General features: G+C 51.8%; 1 protein-coding gene across 1 annotated transcript; it reads right to left on the bottom strand.

Moving 5' to 3' along the window:
* Positions 1 to 1244: 1244 nt before the first annotated feature.
* Positions 1245 to 18239, bottom strand: pdgfra (platelet-derived growth factor receptor, alpha polypeptide). Its single transcript, XM_084676202.1, has 28 exons — positions 18022 to 18239; positions 15381 to 15458; positions 14992 to 15279; positions 14378 to 14632; positions 13695 to 13849; positions 11818 to 11980; positions 11033 to 11255; positions 10721 to 10836; positions 10071 to 10367; positions 9503 to 9906; positions 9210 to 9378; positions 8897 to 9086; positions 8616 to 8731; positions 8409 to 8535; positions 8083 to 8279; positions 7661 to 7755; positions 7138 to 7270; positions 6680 to 6784; positions 6267 to 6377; positions 5995 to 6148; positions 5392 to 5546; positions 4844 to 4959; positions 4119 to 4241; positions 3844 to 3955; positions 3532 to 3631; positions 3235 to 3340; positions 2165 to 2388; positions 1245 to 1855 (listed from the first exon to the last, which is right to left on the bottom strand). The coding sequence occupies exons 2-28, from the start codon at positions 15436 to 15438 to the stop codon at positions 1717 to 1719; spliced, it is 4431 nt and encodes a 1476-aa protein (XP_084532328.1). The 5' UTR covers positions 15439 to 15458; positions 18022 to 18239; the 3' UTR covers positions 1245 to 1716.
* Between the last annotated feature and the right edge of the window lie 978 nt (positions 18240 to 19217).

Here is a 19217-nt window from a genome sequence, read left to right on the forward strand (position 1 = left end):
GCCTGGTCCTCCCTACTCTGCCTGGAATGAGCAACTCCTGTCAGGCCAGACCAGACCAGACCAGGCCAGGCCAGACCAGGCCAGACCAGGGCCTTCGAGCATGAGTTCTGAGAACTGACACCTCCTGAAGGCCAGGTCCTACAGACAGTGTTTTGTTTCTTCCTTTAGCAGGATATTTGGTCCAAAGCGACATACAAATATGGTCAAATGAATGGGGCCAAAGGTGTAGACACCAGACCAGGATTTGATTCCTTCAGCTCACCAGGTCTCTCCTATAAAACTCTGCTAGTATTCACATTCCAACTCATCCATGCGCTGAGAACCGCCAAGCTCTTAAACCTGCCACTCCATAAGCACATTACACATATTCATCATTAAAGCAAGTTACGATCATCCTTCCAATATTAACAACACAATACAAGTTTACATGTAAGGTACGAGTAAAAAAATAAAGTTTGGACCGTTGTACTTATTCAGCTGCAGACAGTATATAGTCACGTAGATAAGAAGCATACAGGGTCCTGATATTGTGCTGTATAATCTAGTATAGCTAGTGATTGTGCCAGCAGGAAGTGTGTGTCCAGGAGAAGGGAGGAGGGGGACGCTGTCCCTGACTGGACACAGTCCAGCCCATCACACTGTAGTGGTTGGCATACTGATGTAAACTGGTATATACTGGTATAAACTGGTGTATACTGGTACACACTGGTATGCACTGGCATAAAGTTGTATATACTTGTACATACTTGTATATACTGGTATAACTTGGTGTATACTGGTACATACTGGTGTATACTGGTATATACTGGTGCATATTAGTGCCTACTGGTATAAACTGGTATATACAGGAATATACTGATACATACTAGTCTAGTACATACTCATATTTACATACAGTATACTGTTTTAGAATGCCCATTAGCTTAATGTTCTTTCTGAACAGAGGACACAGTCCTCGACACATCAGTCCTTCCTCCAGACTGCAGGCCAGGGCAGGGCTCAGCGTCCCACCGTCTCTATCCCTCCAGCCCAGCAAGAGGGCGCTGTCTGGGGATCTCATGGTGCACCACAATCTCACCGTACCACAGAGTTGTCCGAGCAGTGAAGTGGTTTCGCCCTTTCCTCGGCGGGGAGTGAGGACAGGCTGGGGGGAGGTGGGGGGGGGAGGAAAAGTGTATTTGTGGAGGTGGGGGGGGGGGGGGGGAGGTGGGGGAGGGGGGGCGAGGGGGTGGGGAGGGGGGGGGTCTTTAGATTGTATGTCAGTCTGTCCTCCTATGTGCGAGGGTGTCACAGGAAGCTGTCATCCCAGCTGTGGGCGTGCCACAGGAAGCTGTCATCCTAGTTGGGTGAGTCACAGGAGGCTGTCATCCTAGCTAGGGGTGTCACAGGAAGCTGTCATCCTAGCTAGGGGTGTCACAGGAAGCTGTCATCCTAGCTAGGGGTGTCACAGGAGACTGTCATCCTAGCTAGGGGTGTCACAGGAAGCTGTCATCCTAGCTAGGGGTGTCACAGGAAGCTGTCATCCTAGTTGGGCATGTCACAGGAAGCAATCACCCTAGTAGAGCTTTTCGGAAGCAGTCCTCCTAGTTGGGTGTGTCACAGGAAAACTGTGAGGGTGTGTCACAGGCAGCTGTCAACCTAGGTGTGGGGGTGTCACAGGAAGCTGTGGGGGGGGGGGGGGGATACGACAATAAGCTGTCCTCCTAGCTGGGCATGTCACAGGAAGCTGTCCTCCTCCAGGTCCCCAGAGTGGAGCTCCTCCAGCAGGGTGATGTCCTCCAGGGTCTCCCCCTCCCTGCGGGCCAGCGTGGAGCTGCTGCCAGTCTCTATGGCACTCTCGTCCGACGTCTGGGAGCTGCGGAGACAACCACGTCACAGCGGGGTGAGGAGAGGCATGAGGGAGGAGGGGGAGGCGGAGGAGAAGCTAGAGAAGGGGGGGGGGGGCGGAGGGGGAGGTGGAAGAGAAAAGGCGGAGAAGGAGAGGGAGAGGACGGAGGAGAAGGAGGAGGAGGAGAAAGGAGAGGGAGGAGGAGGGAGAGAGAGGAGAGAGGAGAGAGGAGAGGACGGAGGAGAGGGAGGAGGGAAGAGAGGGAGAGGAAGGAGGAGAGGGAGGAGGAGGAGAGAGGGAGAGGAAGGAGGAGGAGAGAGGGAGCAGGGGAGGTACCTATGGCGGTTCCTCTTGCTGTAGCCCAGGTCAGGCTCCAGGTCGGGCAGGGGGATGATGTAGCCGCTGTCCGAGCTCAGGCGCTGCTCCTGCTCCTCCCGGCTCTTCAGCTTGCCCTGGTTCTTGGAGCTGATGCCCACGTAGGCGTCGTCGCTCTCCACGCACACGCGCGTCACCGCAGGGTGGTCACTCTTCAGGAAGTCATGGTTGATCCTCTCGTAGCTCTGCAGGGCAACGGGAGACACGGAACGTCAGACAGACAGCACGTCAGACAGGCAGAGGGGGAGACAGACAGAGAGACAGACAGACAGTGCTGCATACGGTCTCGGCAAAGGAGGAGGAGAGGGGAGGCGGAGGGGAGGGGAAAATAGACTGTCTCCTGTTTGGAACAACTCTGGGAACCGAAACATCTGTTCCCAAATCACAGAACTCATAACCCTAACCATCCCTCCTAAAGGTGACCACCTAATCGTCCCCAGAAACAGCTGTCACCAATGTGTGGTGTGTGTGTGTCTGTCTGTGTGTGGTGTGTTCCCAATGTGGCAGTGTGGTGAGACCCTAACCACACCACATGTCCCAGCCTGCCCAACCCACCATGGAGAGAGGTGCTAAAACAGGACCTGGTTCCTCCTCTCTCCTCCTCCTCTGTTCATTTGCTCTCTCCTCTTCCTCTCCTCTCATCTCCTCCTTCTCTCCTCTCCTCTCCTCCTCTCTGCTCCCACTCCCATCTTCTCCTCTCGTCTCCTTCCTCCTCTCTGCTCCAAATCTCTCCTCCACCTCCCTCCTCCTCCTCCTCCCTCCTCCTCTGTCTACTGGCTGTGAAGGGCCTTTGGGGCAGGGCAGTTTGATGTGCCATGTGCTGGCAGGGTTTAACAATCTCACTCTGGCTGGCCCTCTAATGACAGGCTAGGCTGCTCCTGTCGCCCCGAGCAACATATGCTTCACACCCTGCACAGGAAGTGGCTGCCTTCCGTTTAACAGAGGTGTCATGGCACTTCCTCTCTGTCGGAGCACAGGGGTGATGGGAGAGGGCTGAGGGGTCAGGGGTCAGAGGTGAGGTCGAGGCTTACCCTCTTGTAGCTGGCGGGCAGCAGGGAGGCCACTGATTGGCTGAGGCTGAGGAAGGAGGGCCTTTTCTCGGGCTCGCTGTTCCAACACTTCATCATCATCTCATACCTGGACACACACACACAGACACACAGATGGAGTACATGTTATACAACAGAAGTGTTCACATCAGTGTAACCAGGGTAATGATTATTAGAACAGGATGCCGCGTAACCATGGTCACGGCTACTAGAAGAGGATGCTGTGTAACCAGGGTAACGGCTGCTAGAACAGGACGCTGTGTAACCAGGGTAACGTACACATGGGCAGCAGCATGCTCCGGCTTGGCCATCCTGTAGCCACTCTTGATCTTGTTGTAGAAGCTGGAGTCCACCACCATACCAGGGTAGGGGGTTCCACCTGCACGCACACACACACACACACAAGCACATACACACAGACAGAGGAGAAAATGTCAACACACCAATAAATCGTAACAAGAAAGTGCCCTTAAACCTCATTAGTAAGATCTCATAAACCCAACCTCCCCCTGACCCTGGCCATAACCCCAACCTGAACCTGACCCTGACCCCAGCCTCGCCCCCAGCCTCACCCTCAGCACCCATTCTTACCCAGAGAGAAGATCTCCCAGAGCAGGATGCCATAGGACCAGACGTCACTCAGGCTGGTGTACATGTTGTCAAAGATGCTCTCAGGAGCCATCCACTTCACTGGAAGGAACGTCTGCACACACACACACACACAAGTTAAAACACACTGCCAAAGCACACGCCTATACACACATCTGATGCTTAGACCCAGACAGGGGAGGGAGTCACACACACACACCCACCCACACACACCGCTCGTGCTCAGACAAGGCAGTTCAGACAGGAGGATGACTCACGCTGCCCTTGGAGACGTAGTTGTTGTCGTGCATGATGTCCCTGGCCAGACCAAAGTCACAGATCTTCACTATCTTCCCCTGGGACAGCAGCACGTTTCTGGCAGCCAGGTCTCTGTGCACACACTGCAACACACACACGCACACTTTGTTAAGCATCAGTCGGACTTTCTCTCTCTCTTTCCATGTTCCTCCCTCCATTAGATCCTGTGCTTCCTGTCTATAAACAGTCCTGCAGGGTTGACCACCACAGGCCTCTGGCGCCGTGGAGATAATGACACGCTGCAAAGGCCCCTGGGTAATTTGAGTGTGTCCAGAGCTATATAAGGTGCTGGCGTGTCTGTGTTGCCATGGGCCTGCTCTCTTTCTTTCCTTCCCTGTCCACCCTTCTCTCTCTCTCTCTCTCTCTCTCTCTCTCTCCTCCTCTCTCTCTCTCTCTCTCTCTCTCTCTCTCTCTCTCTCTCTCTCTCTCTCTCTCTCTCTCTCTCTCCCTCCCTCCCTGTCCTTTTCTGACCTGTTTATCTCTGGTCAAAGAAGCGCAGCCAGCCCAGAAAGAAATGACAGTAGAAACATTGTGGTGACCAACCCAATGCTCTCTCCTTCCCTTCTATAGTCTGTCCTTGTCTCCCTCTCTCCCTCTCTCCCTCTCAGTCTCCTCCCCCCCCTCCCTCTCGCCCTTCCTCCTCCCTCCCCTCTCCCCCGTCTCGCAGGTCGGATCCGGGACTCACGTTCTTGGAGGCCAGGAACTCCATTCCGCGGGCCACCTGGTAGGAGAAGCTGAGCAGGTCGGTGGTGCTCAGACCCTTGCTGTTATCGTCCGGTAGCAGACTGTCCACCTCACCCTCTGGAGCACACACACACGCACACACACGCACACACACGCACACACACGCACACACACACACACACACGCACACGCACACACACACATAAAACAAACCATATAATAAGGCAGCAGCGGGTGTTTGGGAACATGTAAATATAGACTGGCGGTTCTAACCTGCACCTTCCTAATAGCAGGGAGCTCCAGAACGCTGCTGTCTGTAATTACAGAGCAGCGACGTGACCCCTGACCCCACACTGGGTGAGCAGGGGGAGCAGGTCGAGGAAGGCAGAGGATTCAGAGGGAGAAGGAAACGAAGATATGCAGGGTAGAGATGATGACCCCCCTGACCTCACTGACTCCAGCAGGGTAGGGAACACCGAGGAAGATAGGAAGAGAGACAGAGAGGAAGAGAGACAGAGAGGAAGAGAGGAAGAGAGATAGAGTCCTCACCTCTCTCTCTCGGCGAGGGCGGGCTGTCGTAGCTGGAGAGCTGGATGTCGGAGTATTTGGAGGGATCGTTGATCTCCAGCATGGGAACGTACTGCGTGTCCACCTGCTTCATGTCCATGTAGTCTCCTCTGCCCTCGAAGGACAGGACCACATAGCTGCAGGAGAGACAGAGAGGGTCACATAGCTGCAAGAGGAACACCACGAGAGGAGAGAGAGAGGACAGAAGAGAGAGAGAGGAGAAGAAGGGAGAGGAGAGAGGGAGGTGTGTGGAGGGTGAGTCATGCTGGGTGGTCATTCTGAGGTGCGGTCAGTGTGAGTCAGTTGTCACACTCGGTGACCCAAACAGAGCGGCCGGAGAGAGATGAACGGAGACGGAGATGGGGGGGGGGGGGGGGTTCTTCACTGGTCAGACACAGGGAGAGGAGGGAGGAAGGGTGAGGGAGGGAAGAGGGCTGAGACACAGTTGAGAGGAGCTAGAGTGTCCAGTGTCCTCTGGTGACATGATAGAGTTATTCATCTGTGTGTGTGTGTGTGTGTGTGTGTGTGAGTGAGTGACTGTGCAAGCCTCTGTGTGTATGACAGTGTGTGTGTGTGGGTTTGTACCTCCTGTTGCTCTCGTCCACAGGGTTGATGCCGAAGATGTCCAGGTCCTTCTTGGATTTCTCCGGATGAACACTTAGGAAGCTCTCCCTGTTCTTATGAAGGTAGTTCACCAGGTCGCCATAGAAACAGTACTCAGTGATGATGTAGATGGGACCTGGGGAGAGGGGGGGGGGGACGACGACAGTTGAGTGTGTTTGTGCGTGCTTGTGTGTGTGAATGTGTGTGCATGCTTGTGTGTGTGTGTGTGCGTGCTTGTGTGTGTGCATGCTCACCTGTCTTGGTGCAAGCCCCCAGCAGGTTGACGATGTTCAGGTGAGGGCCCAGGTGAGTCATGATCTTCAGCTCCGACATCAGGGCCTGCTTTTCACTGGAGCGCGCTGTGGCTAAGGAACAGCAGGAACCTTCACTAACCCTTCAACATTCACTAACCCTTCAACATTCACTGACCCTTCAACATTCACTAACCCTTCAACATTCACTAACCCTTCAACATTCACTAACCCTTCAACATTCACTAACCCTTCAACATTGAGGTAACCTTCAACCTTCAATTAACCATCAACGTTCAGTGAACCTTCATTCAACTTTTACATACACTTAACCAAGTTCCATCCATCCTTTTATCCGTGCCTCCATCCCTCCCTCCCCACCCAGGGCAGCCACGAGGGGGGGGGGGTGAACTCACGTTTCAGCATCTTCACAGCCACCTTCATGACAGGCTGGGAGTGGCTGAGTCCGTAGGCTGTCCCTTCCACCACCTTCCCGAAGGCCCCGGAGCCCAGGATGCGACCTGAGACAAAGAGACCAGGTCAACGACCCCGTTGGACCAACCTTCCTACACCCCTGCCTGTACCCCAGCTCCTACCTACACCGCAACCTCTACCCCAGCCTCAGTACCCCAGTCCCAGTTCCAGTTTAGCCCAGCCCCAGCCCCAGCCCCAGTACCCCAGTGCCCCAGCCCCAGTACCCCAGCCCCAGCCCCCCAGTACCCCACTACCCCAGCCCCAGTACCCCAGCCCCAGTACCTCAGCCCCAGTACCCCAGCCCCCCAGCCCCAGTACCCCAGTACCCCAGCCCCAGTACCCCAGCCTCCCAGCCCCAGTACCCCAGCCCCAGGGTGGGACCACCAGAGTAGCAGCTCACCCAGCACCAGGCCGTCTCTGGGGAACTCCCAGCGGGAGTCGTAGGGCAGCTGCATGGGGTCCACGTAGATGTACTCATGGCCGTCTGGACTCACAGACTCGATCACCCTCCAGCGGATTTCATATCGAGGCTTCTGTTAGGGAGCAACACACGACAGCTCAGACAGAGTCCCAACTCGAGTCTCAGACCCAGCCCTAGTCCTTATCATAGTCCAAGTCCCACCTCTAATCCCGGACATAGCCCTAGCCCCAAACCTAGTGCTAGCTCCAGCCCCAGTCCAAAATGCCACCTAAATGACAGAAATATTTTGAGTGGGTGAATGAGTGAGTGAGTAGGTGAGTTGTGGAGTGAGTGAGTTGTGGAGTGAGTGAGTGGTGGAGTCAGTGAGTGAGTGACAGAGTGAGTGAGAGAGTGAGTGAGAGAGTGAGTGACAGAGTGAGTGACAGAGTGAGAGAGAGAGTGAGTGACAGAGTGAGTGACAGAGTGAGTGACAGAGTGAGTGACAGAGTGAGAGAGACAGTACCTGTTTCCATATGATGACGAGCACAATGAGAGAGATGATGACTATGACCAGCAACACCAACACTGCTGCAGCCACCGTCAGCTCTGAGTGAGGGCCTGCACACACACACACACACACACATGAATTGACACCAGGATAGAGAGGTGTGAGTTTAATGGCTGTGTGATGGGATGGTGAAGGGTGTTGTCTCTCAACAGCTGAAGAAGCCAAATGGCCCTGAACGTCTGTCCTCGGTTTTCAGAATAAAAGCCTCTAACACAAAGCTGAGCTCGTCTCCACTCCCCCTCCACACACACACATGCACTCACTGAGTCTGTGTGTCTGTGTGAGTGTGTGGGTGTGTGTCGGTCTGCTTGTGTGCATGTGTGTCTGTCTCTGTGTTTCTGTGTGGGTGTGTGTCTGTGTGTGTGTGTTCTCCTCACCATTAGACACCAGCTTGACCTCCCTGCTGACGACGGCCATCTCGTTCCTGGCCAGGCAGCGCACGGCCAGTGTGTTGTCAAGACGACCGAACATCACCTGGCTCTCCAGCTGCAGGTCGGCGTCCAGGTGCGTTTCCACGGTGATCTCCGTGGAGTTGGCCGGGAGGGGCACCCACTGGGAGGAGTCGTTGGCACAGCTGGACAGATGCAGGACACGGTGACCGTGTGTGTGTGTGTGTGTGTGACAGAGAGTGTGTGTGAGTGTAGAGGTGCGTGAGTGTGTGTGTGTTTGTCTGCGTGTGTGTGTGTGTGTGTGTGCTGCTTACTGTTTGATGTTGCTGCAGATGAACCACTCCAGCTCAGGTGTGGGCTGTCCCCCAGCGATGCACACCACGCCCTGGCCGAGGGAGGATCCGTGATGCAGGTCCATGAGATCCACGATCACAGCGGGAACTGTGGGGTGGAGGTCAGGGGTCAGACAGGCAGAGGACGGGCTGAACAGAGGGCCGGTGGGGGGCGTGGGCCTGGCTCACCTTTGACCTGCAAGCTGAAACTGTGGGTGGCGCTCAGGTCGCCGTTGTCCAGTCGCAAAGTGTAGTTCCCACTATCCTCCTGCTTGGCCCGGATCAAGGTCAGAATACTCTGGTACCTGCAGAACCACACACACCCCAACATCATTTTAGAACCTTCTAGAACCACACACACATGCATCAACAGCATCCGTGCAACCAGAACCACGATCCTCTAGAACACACAGGTACTAGCAGGAGAACACCAGGTGGGTGATGTCACACAGACACCAGGAAAGCCTCACCTGGTCTCGCCGACCTTCAGCAGGTTGCTGCTGATCTCGGCCGCCACGTCGTCCAGAGGGCGGCCGTCCTTCAGCCAGGTGACCCGTGCGTCGGGGAAGGACTCGATGTCCGCCCGGAACTCCCTCACTTCGTCCAGCTCCGCAGTCTCCCTGGGGCTGAAGGACGGGCGCAGAGACACAAAGGCACTCTCTGCGGAGGGAGAGGAGGAAGAGATGAGGAGAAGTCGAGGAGAGGAAGGGAACGACACGGACCCCAAACGTCAAGAAAACAAACGAATGAATGCCCCCCCCCCTCCCGGGAGGCGACGGTTACCGTAGACGTTGATGACCAGCTCCCTGGTCTGCCTCTTGTCGCTGATGATGTCGGTGATGGCGCAGGCGTAGGTGCCGCTGTCCTTGGCAGACGCCTGGCCGATGGTCAGCGTGTACTGGATCTCCTGCTCGCGCTTGTTCTCCCGCACGGACTTCACACCGCGATTCGCCTGGAAAGCCAGCGCTCACTCATCAATCATGGTCGCATGCTTCCACGGGCCCATTTCTCGTCCTCCCCCTCCACTTCTCCAAGCCCCCCCACCCCCCAGAACCCCCTACCTCTCCGCCGCTCACCTGTCTGCCGGGGTACTTCCATTGGTCCTCCAGGATCTCGGAGGATCCCCGCGCCAGGCAGGACACGGTGAGGGTCTCCCCCTCCAGCAGGGCCGTCTTGGGGGCCCGCAGCTCCACCTCCAGCCCCCCGGCGCCCTCCACCCACCCGTGAACAATGTACTCCTCGCTGTAGTGCTCCTCGTTGTTGATCATTGCCCGGCAGGCGTAGGTCCCCGGGTTGAACAGGCCCACGGCGCCGCGCCGGCTGTCGTAGGAGGAGGGGACGTCCTGCTGGGTGTCGGTGTTCACCAGGGTGACATTGGCGCCGGGGTCGGACACGCGGCAGCCGATCTCCATCTCCTTCTGGTCCGTCAGGACGTGGTTGCTGTAGGGCACCAGCGAGGGCAGGAAGGGCACCTCGGGGTCTGGGGAGCGCAACACCATGGGGGTGGGGGGAGGGGTGCAACACAATTAGTGCGGTTCAACTTTGAATTCAACTTTATTTATAACAATGAATACAAGCACATATGAAGGAGTGCACACATGACCAGCAGATACACTCCACGTGTGTGCGTGTGTGTTCCCCTACCCGGCACATAGACATAGATGCTGCTCTGCGTCTCCTCCGAGCCGTTGCCGTGTTGATAGAAACAGGTGTAGGCGCCCGTGTGCATCGCCGTGGCCTCCTCCACGGTCACCGTGGTGACAAACAGGCCGCTGTTGTCCTCCTCCGTCTGCTGGGGCAGGTAGAGGGGCGTGTCCCACTCCAGCTCCGCCTCCCCTTGGCAGGTGAGGGTGAAGGGGGCGTTGAGGGGGACCTGCATTTGCTCCACCCGGGGCAGGAGGAGGGGGGCGGAGGAGGGCTGGAACGCCATGGAGCCCGACGCTGCAGACGCATGGGAGGACAGCTGGGTCAGACTCCATCGCACACACACACACACATACACACAGATCAATCACACACACACACACACACCGATCCATAACACACACGCATACAGATCCATATCACACACACACACATACACACAGATCCATCACACTCACACACACCAATCCATCACACACACACATACACACAGATCCATACAGTCCCACATACAGTTGTGTTCACCAGGAGACCGTTCTGAAATACTGTTAGAACTGTTACGCACGTCTGATTCTTAAAATCTTCTACTGTACTTTCATTCTACTTTGAGGGAAATGACAGAAGTGTAAAAATCTAAAACAGGGTTTCACCTTTGACCTTCAGGGTGAAGGAGAATTGTTCTGACTGGGAGCCAGCCAGGGCCATGATGGTGTAGTTCCCACTGTCAGCCTGTAGGGGCTGCCTCAGCGTCAGTACACTCTGATATCTGGGGAATACACACACAGGTCCATAAGACACACACACACACACACACACACACACAGGCAGGTCCATAACACACACACAGAGGTCCATTACACAAACACACACACACAGGTCCACAACACACACACACGGGTCCATAACACACACAGATTCACACACACACACAAGTGTCTGCCCAGCCCAGCGGTGTGGCCTACCTGTGGCCCTGGAGGGGTGTGGCCTGGAGGGGCGAGACCTGGAGGGGCGTGGTCTTGGTCAGGACGTAGCTGCTTCCCGCCAACTCGCTGCCATCCTTGTACCATGTGACCTGGGGGGCGGGGCTGGCGTGGATCAGGATGGTGAACTCTGACTCCTCCAGCAGGCTGGCAAACTCCACCGCTCCTATCCCAGCATGCTCCAGGGAGATGAAGGAGTTCTCCTCTGTGGGGGGAGGGGGGAGGAGAGAGGAGAAGTAGAGAGATAGAGAGAGAGAGAGAGAGAGAGAGAGAGAGAGAGAGAGAGAGAGAGAGAGAGAGAGAGAGAGAGACAGACAGAGAGAGAGAGAGAGAGAGAGAGAGAGAGAGAGAGAGAGAGAGAGAGAGAGAGAAAGAGAAAGAGAGAGGGTTAGCAAAGGGTCAGGAGAGGCAGAGAGGGGAGTGGTGAGGTAGAGAGAAGAATTAAAGCTTGGCCTCCATCTGTTGAAGCCATCTGACGATTCCAGCAGATGATGGAGAAACCAGTGTTCTGAGAGGTTTCCCCCCTCTGACAAACAGGACTAACACTGGGACAGCAGAACCTTACCCAGTCCTTCCTACATCTGCACACTCCTTCATCCACTAACTCTTCATCCACAGTATAAGACAACACTATTTGATTCTGTTTTACTCTATTCTAGTCAACTCTATTTCATGATGTTCTTCTCTTTTCTATATTTCTCGGTTCTATTCTATTATTTTTTACTCTATTGGGTTCTGGGTGTTTGTGATGGCTGCGTAGTGCGTACCGAAGACGGTGACCACCACTTTGCCTTTGCGGATCTCCAGACTGTCGTCATTGACAACGACGCACTCGTAGACTCCACTGTCCTGAGAGGTGGCTTCTGGGATACGTAGGATGTAGAGCACCTGATTGGTCAGAATCTCCTTCATCGCCACTGCTCTGACAGCCTGCAGGACAAAAGCCATGTTACAGTTATACCTCCAAACACACATACACACCTACATGCACACACACTTGCCGACATTCACACACATGCATGCACACATACCGACACCAGTGACGTGCAGTCAGGGCACTACCTAGTCTGTAGCCTACCCTACCAAAATTCAAACGTATAAATGTTTATTAAGTAATTGTAGTTAATAAACTTGTATTTGTATTTTTACTGATTATTCTTGTGATTTATATATGCAATATGTGTGTTATTCCAATTGTTTAGACGTTACGATGACAAAAGTAGCAGTTACGCATAGTCAAATACAACAAAATGGTAGAATAAGCAGTGCTTTTACTGTCCATTCATTGCGGACGACAACGAAAAAATGTTGCCCATGCGCACTTCGATACTGTATTCTTTAACATGTACGTCGTAATCCCCGCGAAATTCAAAGTAAAAATGACGGCAGCAGTATCTCCGCATATCGTAGAACTAAGAAAGGTTTCAAAGCTCGATTTTAATGGCAAAAATGAGTTGCTAGCAAGAGGGAGGCCTATGGCAACCTTGCCTGAACTACACCAGCAAAAGGGACAAAAAATTGTCCGCACGTTTCAAAGGGACTGGTATGACAAAAAAAGATTGGCTATGTGGCTGAGCTAGCAGTCAGCGGCTATACTGCCATCCCTGTCTGCTTTACCGATTGGTGAGTCAGAAACTCACCAACTCAGGGTTTAATTTTGAATTGGTTGAATTAATGCCGACTGCAAGCCATTTGCCTTCATATTTAATTGAGCAGTGTGTGTTCTCATTGTTGCTGAATTGGCCGCTGTGCAATAATTAAGGATAAAGATGGTTGCATTCTGATGCTGGACATTGGTGTGTGTGCGTGCGTGCGTGCGTGTGCAAGAGAGAGAGACTACGATAAGTCATGTCATGAGAGTAAGATATGTCATCCTGATTGGACATTTCTTGATATCAACCGTGCATGTGTGCCGCGCTTGTGCGTACTGTTTTGACGTAGCCTATTAGCCTAAACAATAAATTCGGTAATCTGGCTTTCATAACTCAGTGCCTACCCTCTTACTGACATCACCGCACGTCACTGACCGACAGGTAAACCCACACACACCCCTACATGCATATGCACGCTCACACACACATACCAACCACACACACCAACACACATGTTCCTTTGGTCGTGTAGAGGAGGGCATGTATCTGCTCAACGCATCCAGAGGTCAGGGAGGTCACAGGAGTTATGACCCCCTCTTTATTTCTCTCTCTCTCTCCCTTTCTTTCTCTCTCTCTCTCTCTCTTTCTGTCTCTGTCTCTCTTTCTCTGTCTCTCTCTCTCTCCTTCTCCTCCCCCTTTACAAGAAAACCTGCTCTTTCTCCTCCTCACCACCCCTTCCTGCTCCCCGCTTGTCATGAATTGTAGAGCAGTGGTCTTCAACCCTGGTCCACAGGGACCCCTGTCCTGCATGTTTGAGATGTTTCCCTGCTCCCTCACACCTGATTCAAATGAATGGGTCATTATTTAGCTCTGCAGAAGCCTTTTAATGACCCATTCATTTGAATCAGGTGTGTTGGAGCCGGGAAACCTCTCAAACAGGCAGGGCAGGAGTCCCTGGGGACCAGGGTTGAAGACCACTTCTGTGGAGGACGGTTACATTCTGGAAGGGGGATGTAGGCAGCATCAGAGAGAGACCGTCCCAGCTCACTTGCCTGTTTCTTGGGGTGGAGCCACTTCTGCTGGAACGCTGGTCCCAGAGGGGCAAGGCAGGTGATGTTGAGGGCCTGTCCCAGCCTCACAGCCTCCTCGCTGGCCCCCACCTCCACCTGGAAGGCCTCCTCGTTGGCCCCCACCTCCACCTCCTCGCCTGCACAGAGATAACAAACACGCTCAGAACACTCTCCCATGACCGTCCCACTCGCCACGATCCCAGCTCGCCAGGACCAGAGACGGATGACATCACGCCCTCCCGACAGCAGCCTGGTGAGGTCATCTCCCCTTGGAGCTGGTCACATGATGTCACCCCTCCGTCTTCCAGGAAGTGACATCACCCAGCCCCACCTCCACCCCAGGGAAACGGCCACATGTGCTCGCCTTGTTAGAACCCTGCTCTTTCTCATCTGTCTCTGCAGCCCTGGTTCAAGAGAATTATACACATAGACTATATATACAATATGTAGTTATATACATACATAGTTATATGCATAGTGATATACATTTATAGATGTCTACACATCATGTAGAGTTGTATAAACACTGTATATAGAGTTATACACATATGAGTTGTATACAGTTATAAACATTTATAGAGTCATATACAGAAAGTTATATGCATATATAGTCATACAGTTGACATTTGTAGAGTTGTGAATCAGGACAGGACTCCAGCACTCACCTGTGCTGTCCTCCACCCTGTAGGTTTCACTGTGGACGACGACCCCATCGACCACGGTCTCACACCGGTACAGTCCTGCCGGAAGGAAGCCCACGAAACCCATCTTGCTGTCGAACAAGGCGGACACTTCCTCCTCACCGGGCACGCTCCGTAGCGTCACCTGGGAGGCCGGGTCGGACACGCGGCACGGGATGCCCGCCATCGCCGTCACCATCAAGTTCTCCGGCTCCTCCGGGACAAAGGGAGCAGCAGGATCTAGAGAAGATGGTCCATAGGAACAGGATCAACACAACGTCTAGGCAGGATGGAGCTGAGTTGCTGTACTGAGGTGGAAGGTACAGTAACTACTTTTTTTTAGGGAAGCCGAGGAAAAAGCTTCAAAGTGTTTAGTTCTGGTTTACTTTTAGGACATTCTTGCTGATCACATCCCATACTTTCTCAATAACAATACAGCTGTGACATAAAATTCAACCATATGTCAACGCAAGCAATGGTAGGAAAAACGGCAGTACCTTCATTTTGACCAAGTTGCCAGTTACTGCATTTTTGCTTGGGAAGGTAGTGGGGTTTACTTATGAAAATCACAACACTTTAAGGCTCTGTGGCTCCGTTACCTGGAACATAGATGTATATCTCTGCCTCGTAATCCTGGTTGCTGTTTAAATCTTGGTCATCCGAGGTCTGGTATCTACAGGAGTAGTATCCGGTGTTGGCAGCGGAGGCGTTGTTTATGAAGAGCGTGGATATGTTATATCCGGAATTCACAAATGTGTTGTCCGGTAAGGGTTCAACCCACACTACGCTCCTCTTCCCGATACAGCTAACGTTAAATACGGAATGCCGCTCGAGGACGAACTCATGTTTCTTGGATGCGATGGTCGGCCAAAGTATTCCGTATGCAACTGAAAAGTTGACAGTTGAAAGATGAATTATAACGACAGAAGTTTGACATTGGACTAGTCCGCACCACACACATGTGCAATGGCTAGGTAGGTTTGCTTACCTGATATGAACCCAAACTGCACTACCCCCACAGCGAGAAGGATCTTCATGCCTGCCATGACCTCCAACTCGTGGATCACTGTGAGAGAGAACACAGGGACGTCACACATGTATTCACATTTACATTGCATAAACTTAGCAGATGTTTTTTTGTATCCAAAGCGACAGACTACAAATATCGCATATAGAAAGTAGAGTGCTTGACGCGGTGTTGTGAAAGCGAATGGACGCATAACAGCTGTGCCTGTTTAGGCAAGTTGGCGACGGTTGAATCAGCGCCGCGGCGCCAGCATCCTCTTCCTCCAGATGCGCGCGTTGAGCGCAGTTCCCGGAGCGGACACCGGGCCAGGCCGCTAGAGAGCGACAGAGCCCACCTCTTGGTGCTTTGTGCCGTCTTTGCTTTAGGCCGGACACCTCTCGCTCTCTCGCTCTCTCGCTCTCTATCTATCTCTATCTCTCTCTCTCGGAATGGAGGGAACTTTCCGTTACATAGGATATTGTAATTGGTAGAACCGAACGATTTTGGATCAAATGTATATGATACACATTTAATAGATTTGTTTTGTTTGTTTGTTTTTTGTCGTCTCACGAAATCAACTTTTCTGTTGCAGAATTCTATCAGATAGTCGCTGAGATGATTACGATGGATCGTTAAGAAGTCATTAAGATAGGCCTACCTGTGGACTGAAAAAAATCTTTAAATTACTGCAGGGTTTATCTAAAGTGCTGTAAACTCCACAAAAACAACACTGATAATGAACGGTTCCAAGGCCTCGTGTCACAGACAGACATTCTCGGTCTCTGTGTTATCTGTCCGTCTGGCGCACGGACCCTGTGATGTTCGGATACTGGATTCCATCAACGGCCAAGCGAAGCGAGCTGCCCGGTTTAGCAGAGCGTTTAGGGTTGCATTGAGAAGTTTGAAAATTCGAAATGTATTTGTTAGCCTTTGCCAAATTGAAGGCTTGTATTGAATGTAGCCTACATGACTAGAGTTTAATAGACCACAACACAATATTTTATTGGCTATTCTTTAAAATCATTCTTTAAAGATAACAATCTCAAAGGCTTGGGCCAGGAATACACTTATCAATAGATGTAGGACAACTATATTGGTGAAACTGCCTGAGCGTAAGGTGACGCTTGTGTTTGCCCGCTCAGGCGCAACCGGGCAGGGTTAATTACCCCTGGAAACCCAGGCTTGGCGAGAAACTCTATAATTAAGAGAGCAACTCAAGAAAGAGGCTGATACGGCTCGCATTTGCGTGGGAATCCTGTGACAAACGTCTAATTCGTTTCGACATGTTTACACACACTCATTGTCTTCGGAAAAAAATGTGGTTATGGTCAAGGTTTTTCTTATACGCTTCCTCCCACCAAACGCGCAGTCCCAACAAATGTTCAAGCTACCAAACGCTCCGTTCAGCTGAACTCGCAACAGCTGGGGGTCGTTTCAGCTAACTGTCCTCCACAGATCCAACTGTAAAATTAAATCCCACACGTGAAGAATAGATTTCCATGGGAATATTTCGAAGAAAGCCGTATTCTAGTCTAAAGATAGCACTATGGCAATCCTTAGACACCTCTATCTGGATGCTGGAGCCTCAAAGTTTTCACGTAGGCCTACCTCATAATTGTGACTGTTATGGACAACAGATCGAGGCGGTTTCTCGCGTTATTTTTCACAAAATTCGATAATTTATCAAAACACAGCTAATGTTTCTTGGCAGCGGATATTTCGACGCGTATGGGTTTCATCCCAGCATGAAAAAGAGCCCCTGCTGCTCTCCACTCAGAAAACAAAAGAGTCGAACATAGAACCATATGTAACAAAAGAACAACAGCCTGATTGTAAGGTTCCACGCAGAACCCTGATCAGAAAGATCAGAAAGAACGAGCTGAACAATGTTCTACCTCGACCATTATGGGATGTATGTATTCCAGTGGGTTCCTCCGTGGTTTCAAATGGTTATAAAAGCTTTGCTCTCTCCACACACACACATACACACACACAAAAACACACACAAGATCCTTGTCACTCCATCCCGCTGCGCCTTGAGTTCCATCAGTAAGTTATTCCATTGCACAATATTCCTTTATAATTCCACGGATTCCACGCGCAGGAACGAAAGCAACTTGAAATCGACTTCCCAATATGTTTCCCATTAATGCCAGACTGGACCCCACAATGGAGCCTCAGTCCTCGAGGTGACAGCTCCAGCTGTGAGGCCGACATCGAGTGCTTTCATCCCGCCGAGTCAGCGACATCTCTCCGCTAGAAATCCGGAGGAGAGAGCCCACATGTTGAACGGAAAACTGAATTCCCTGAAAAATATTACTGCATGTAATGCATAACGCAGTGCCTGCTGATTACGCATCAACCGTTTGGAAAAACTTCCACGTAGCGAACGAATGCCAAAGAGGATGAATGTAGACGCAAAAAAAAGTTATGGGGTGTTTTTCAAAAAGTTGCCCATTTATTAAAAATCACCAAGAATCTTAAATGGGTTTATCCGTTAACATTTTCTCAACAGCTTGAAAATGTTTGCCTTTTTACAAAACATCGGATAAATAGGCTTACAGAATGTGGGAACATCGCCGATTTGATTAGTGCCAGCATCTTCCTAAATCTAATACTTTACCTTTTTAATTTCCTTTTAATTGTTCCTCTTGATATAATAAATCCAGTAATGAATAAAGTATACGCTCCCTGCTTTGCGCAGTGACTGCTTCTCCGGTGCCGTTAATCCTCACAGCTCGAGCCTGCTCCGTGAAAGCAAGCATATGTGCACCACTCCGTCTGCGTCCGCGGCTCCGCTCCCAAATGCGCTTGAGTTGGAGCGACCTGTAATTGATTCAATGTTACAGTCCAACAGTCCATCCTCCTAAAAAAAACTAAATATCTGGCTCAAAGTAAATAACTCTCAGGAAATGACCCCCCCCCCCCCCCCCCCCCCCAGCGCTGAAGGAACTTTCAAAGTAAGAGTCTTTTCTTTGCATTGAGGACTGCAACGAGGGATCAAATTTCTCTGCTGTTAACATTTGGAAATCGAGGAGAAATGTGTTTTAAAATGTAAGAAACGGCTTTTCGTACAGCATTCTCAAAGATGCTGATGCAATGCCAAATTGAAAGTTTTTCTACGCGTAATAGCAACTTTTTAAATAATTAGCTACTATAGGCCTGTTTACAAATTATTTAAAAAACGAGCAAAGTTTAAAAAGTGTAATGTTTTTTGGGTCAAAGCATGTATTTAACAGCGGTTAGGCGATTATTTTGTAAAGTATCAACGTTCGGCGGGGGTACACAGACACGCCAAGTCCAGATCACTGACTGAGTCATTGCGGACCGACGCCGCGTGCAGAGGGCGCTCTAACACCGTCATATCACATCCCAAACGATCTGACTTCAGAACAACTTTGCATTCTTACACGTCTGCGCAATTTTTGGAAAACAAGACGGTTGTTAACATCCTTTACAGGGTTGTGTGTGTTGTTTAGTTGAGTAACCCAGTTCCTCCCCAGGGGGTCTCCGTAAGGATAATGGATCCTCCTATCTCCTAATTCTCGGCTCTCAGTGATGCAGAGCCACGACTGCCGGCTGTGTTCACGGAGTTGAGCCCCGGGGCCGAGGGCTCGCCAACCCCACCAAGCATCCAGAGGTGCCCTCCCCACGGCTCGCTCTCGAAGGCAAACACACAACCCCAGCCGCTTTCAGCGCAATTACTTCCACATGTTCAGTGAGCCAAAGAGCGCAAAAGAACAACGTCCCTTGTTCTCCAAACAAAGAAGTCAACTTTTAGTGCCTCAGATAAGTTCAGGTTCTAAATCGGTTTCTCTT

The sequence above is a fragment of the Hypomesus nipponensis genome, chromosome 16 (assembly GCF_054491055.1).
Source record: "Hypomesus nipponensis isolate SF chromosome 16, ASM5449105v1, whole genome shotgun sequence".
Lineage (NCBI taxonomy): Eukaryota > Metazoa > Chordata > Actinopteri > Osmeriformes > Osmeridae > Hypomesus > Hypomesus nipponensis.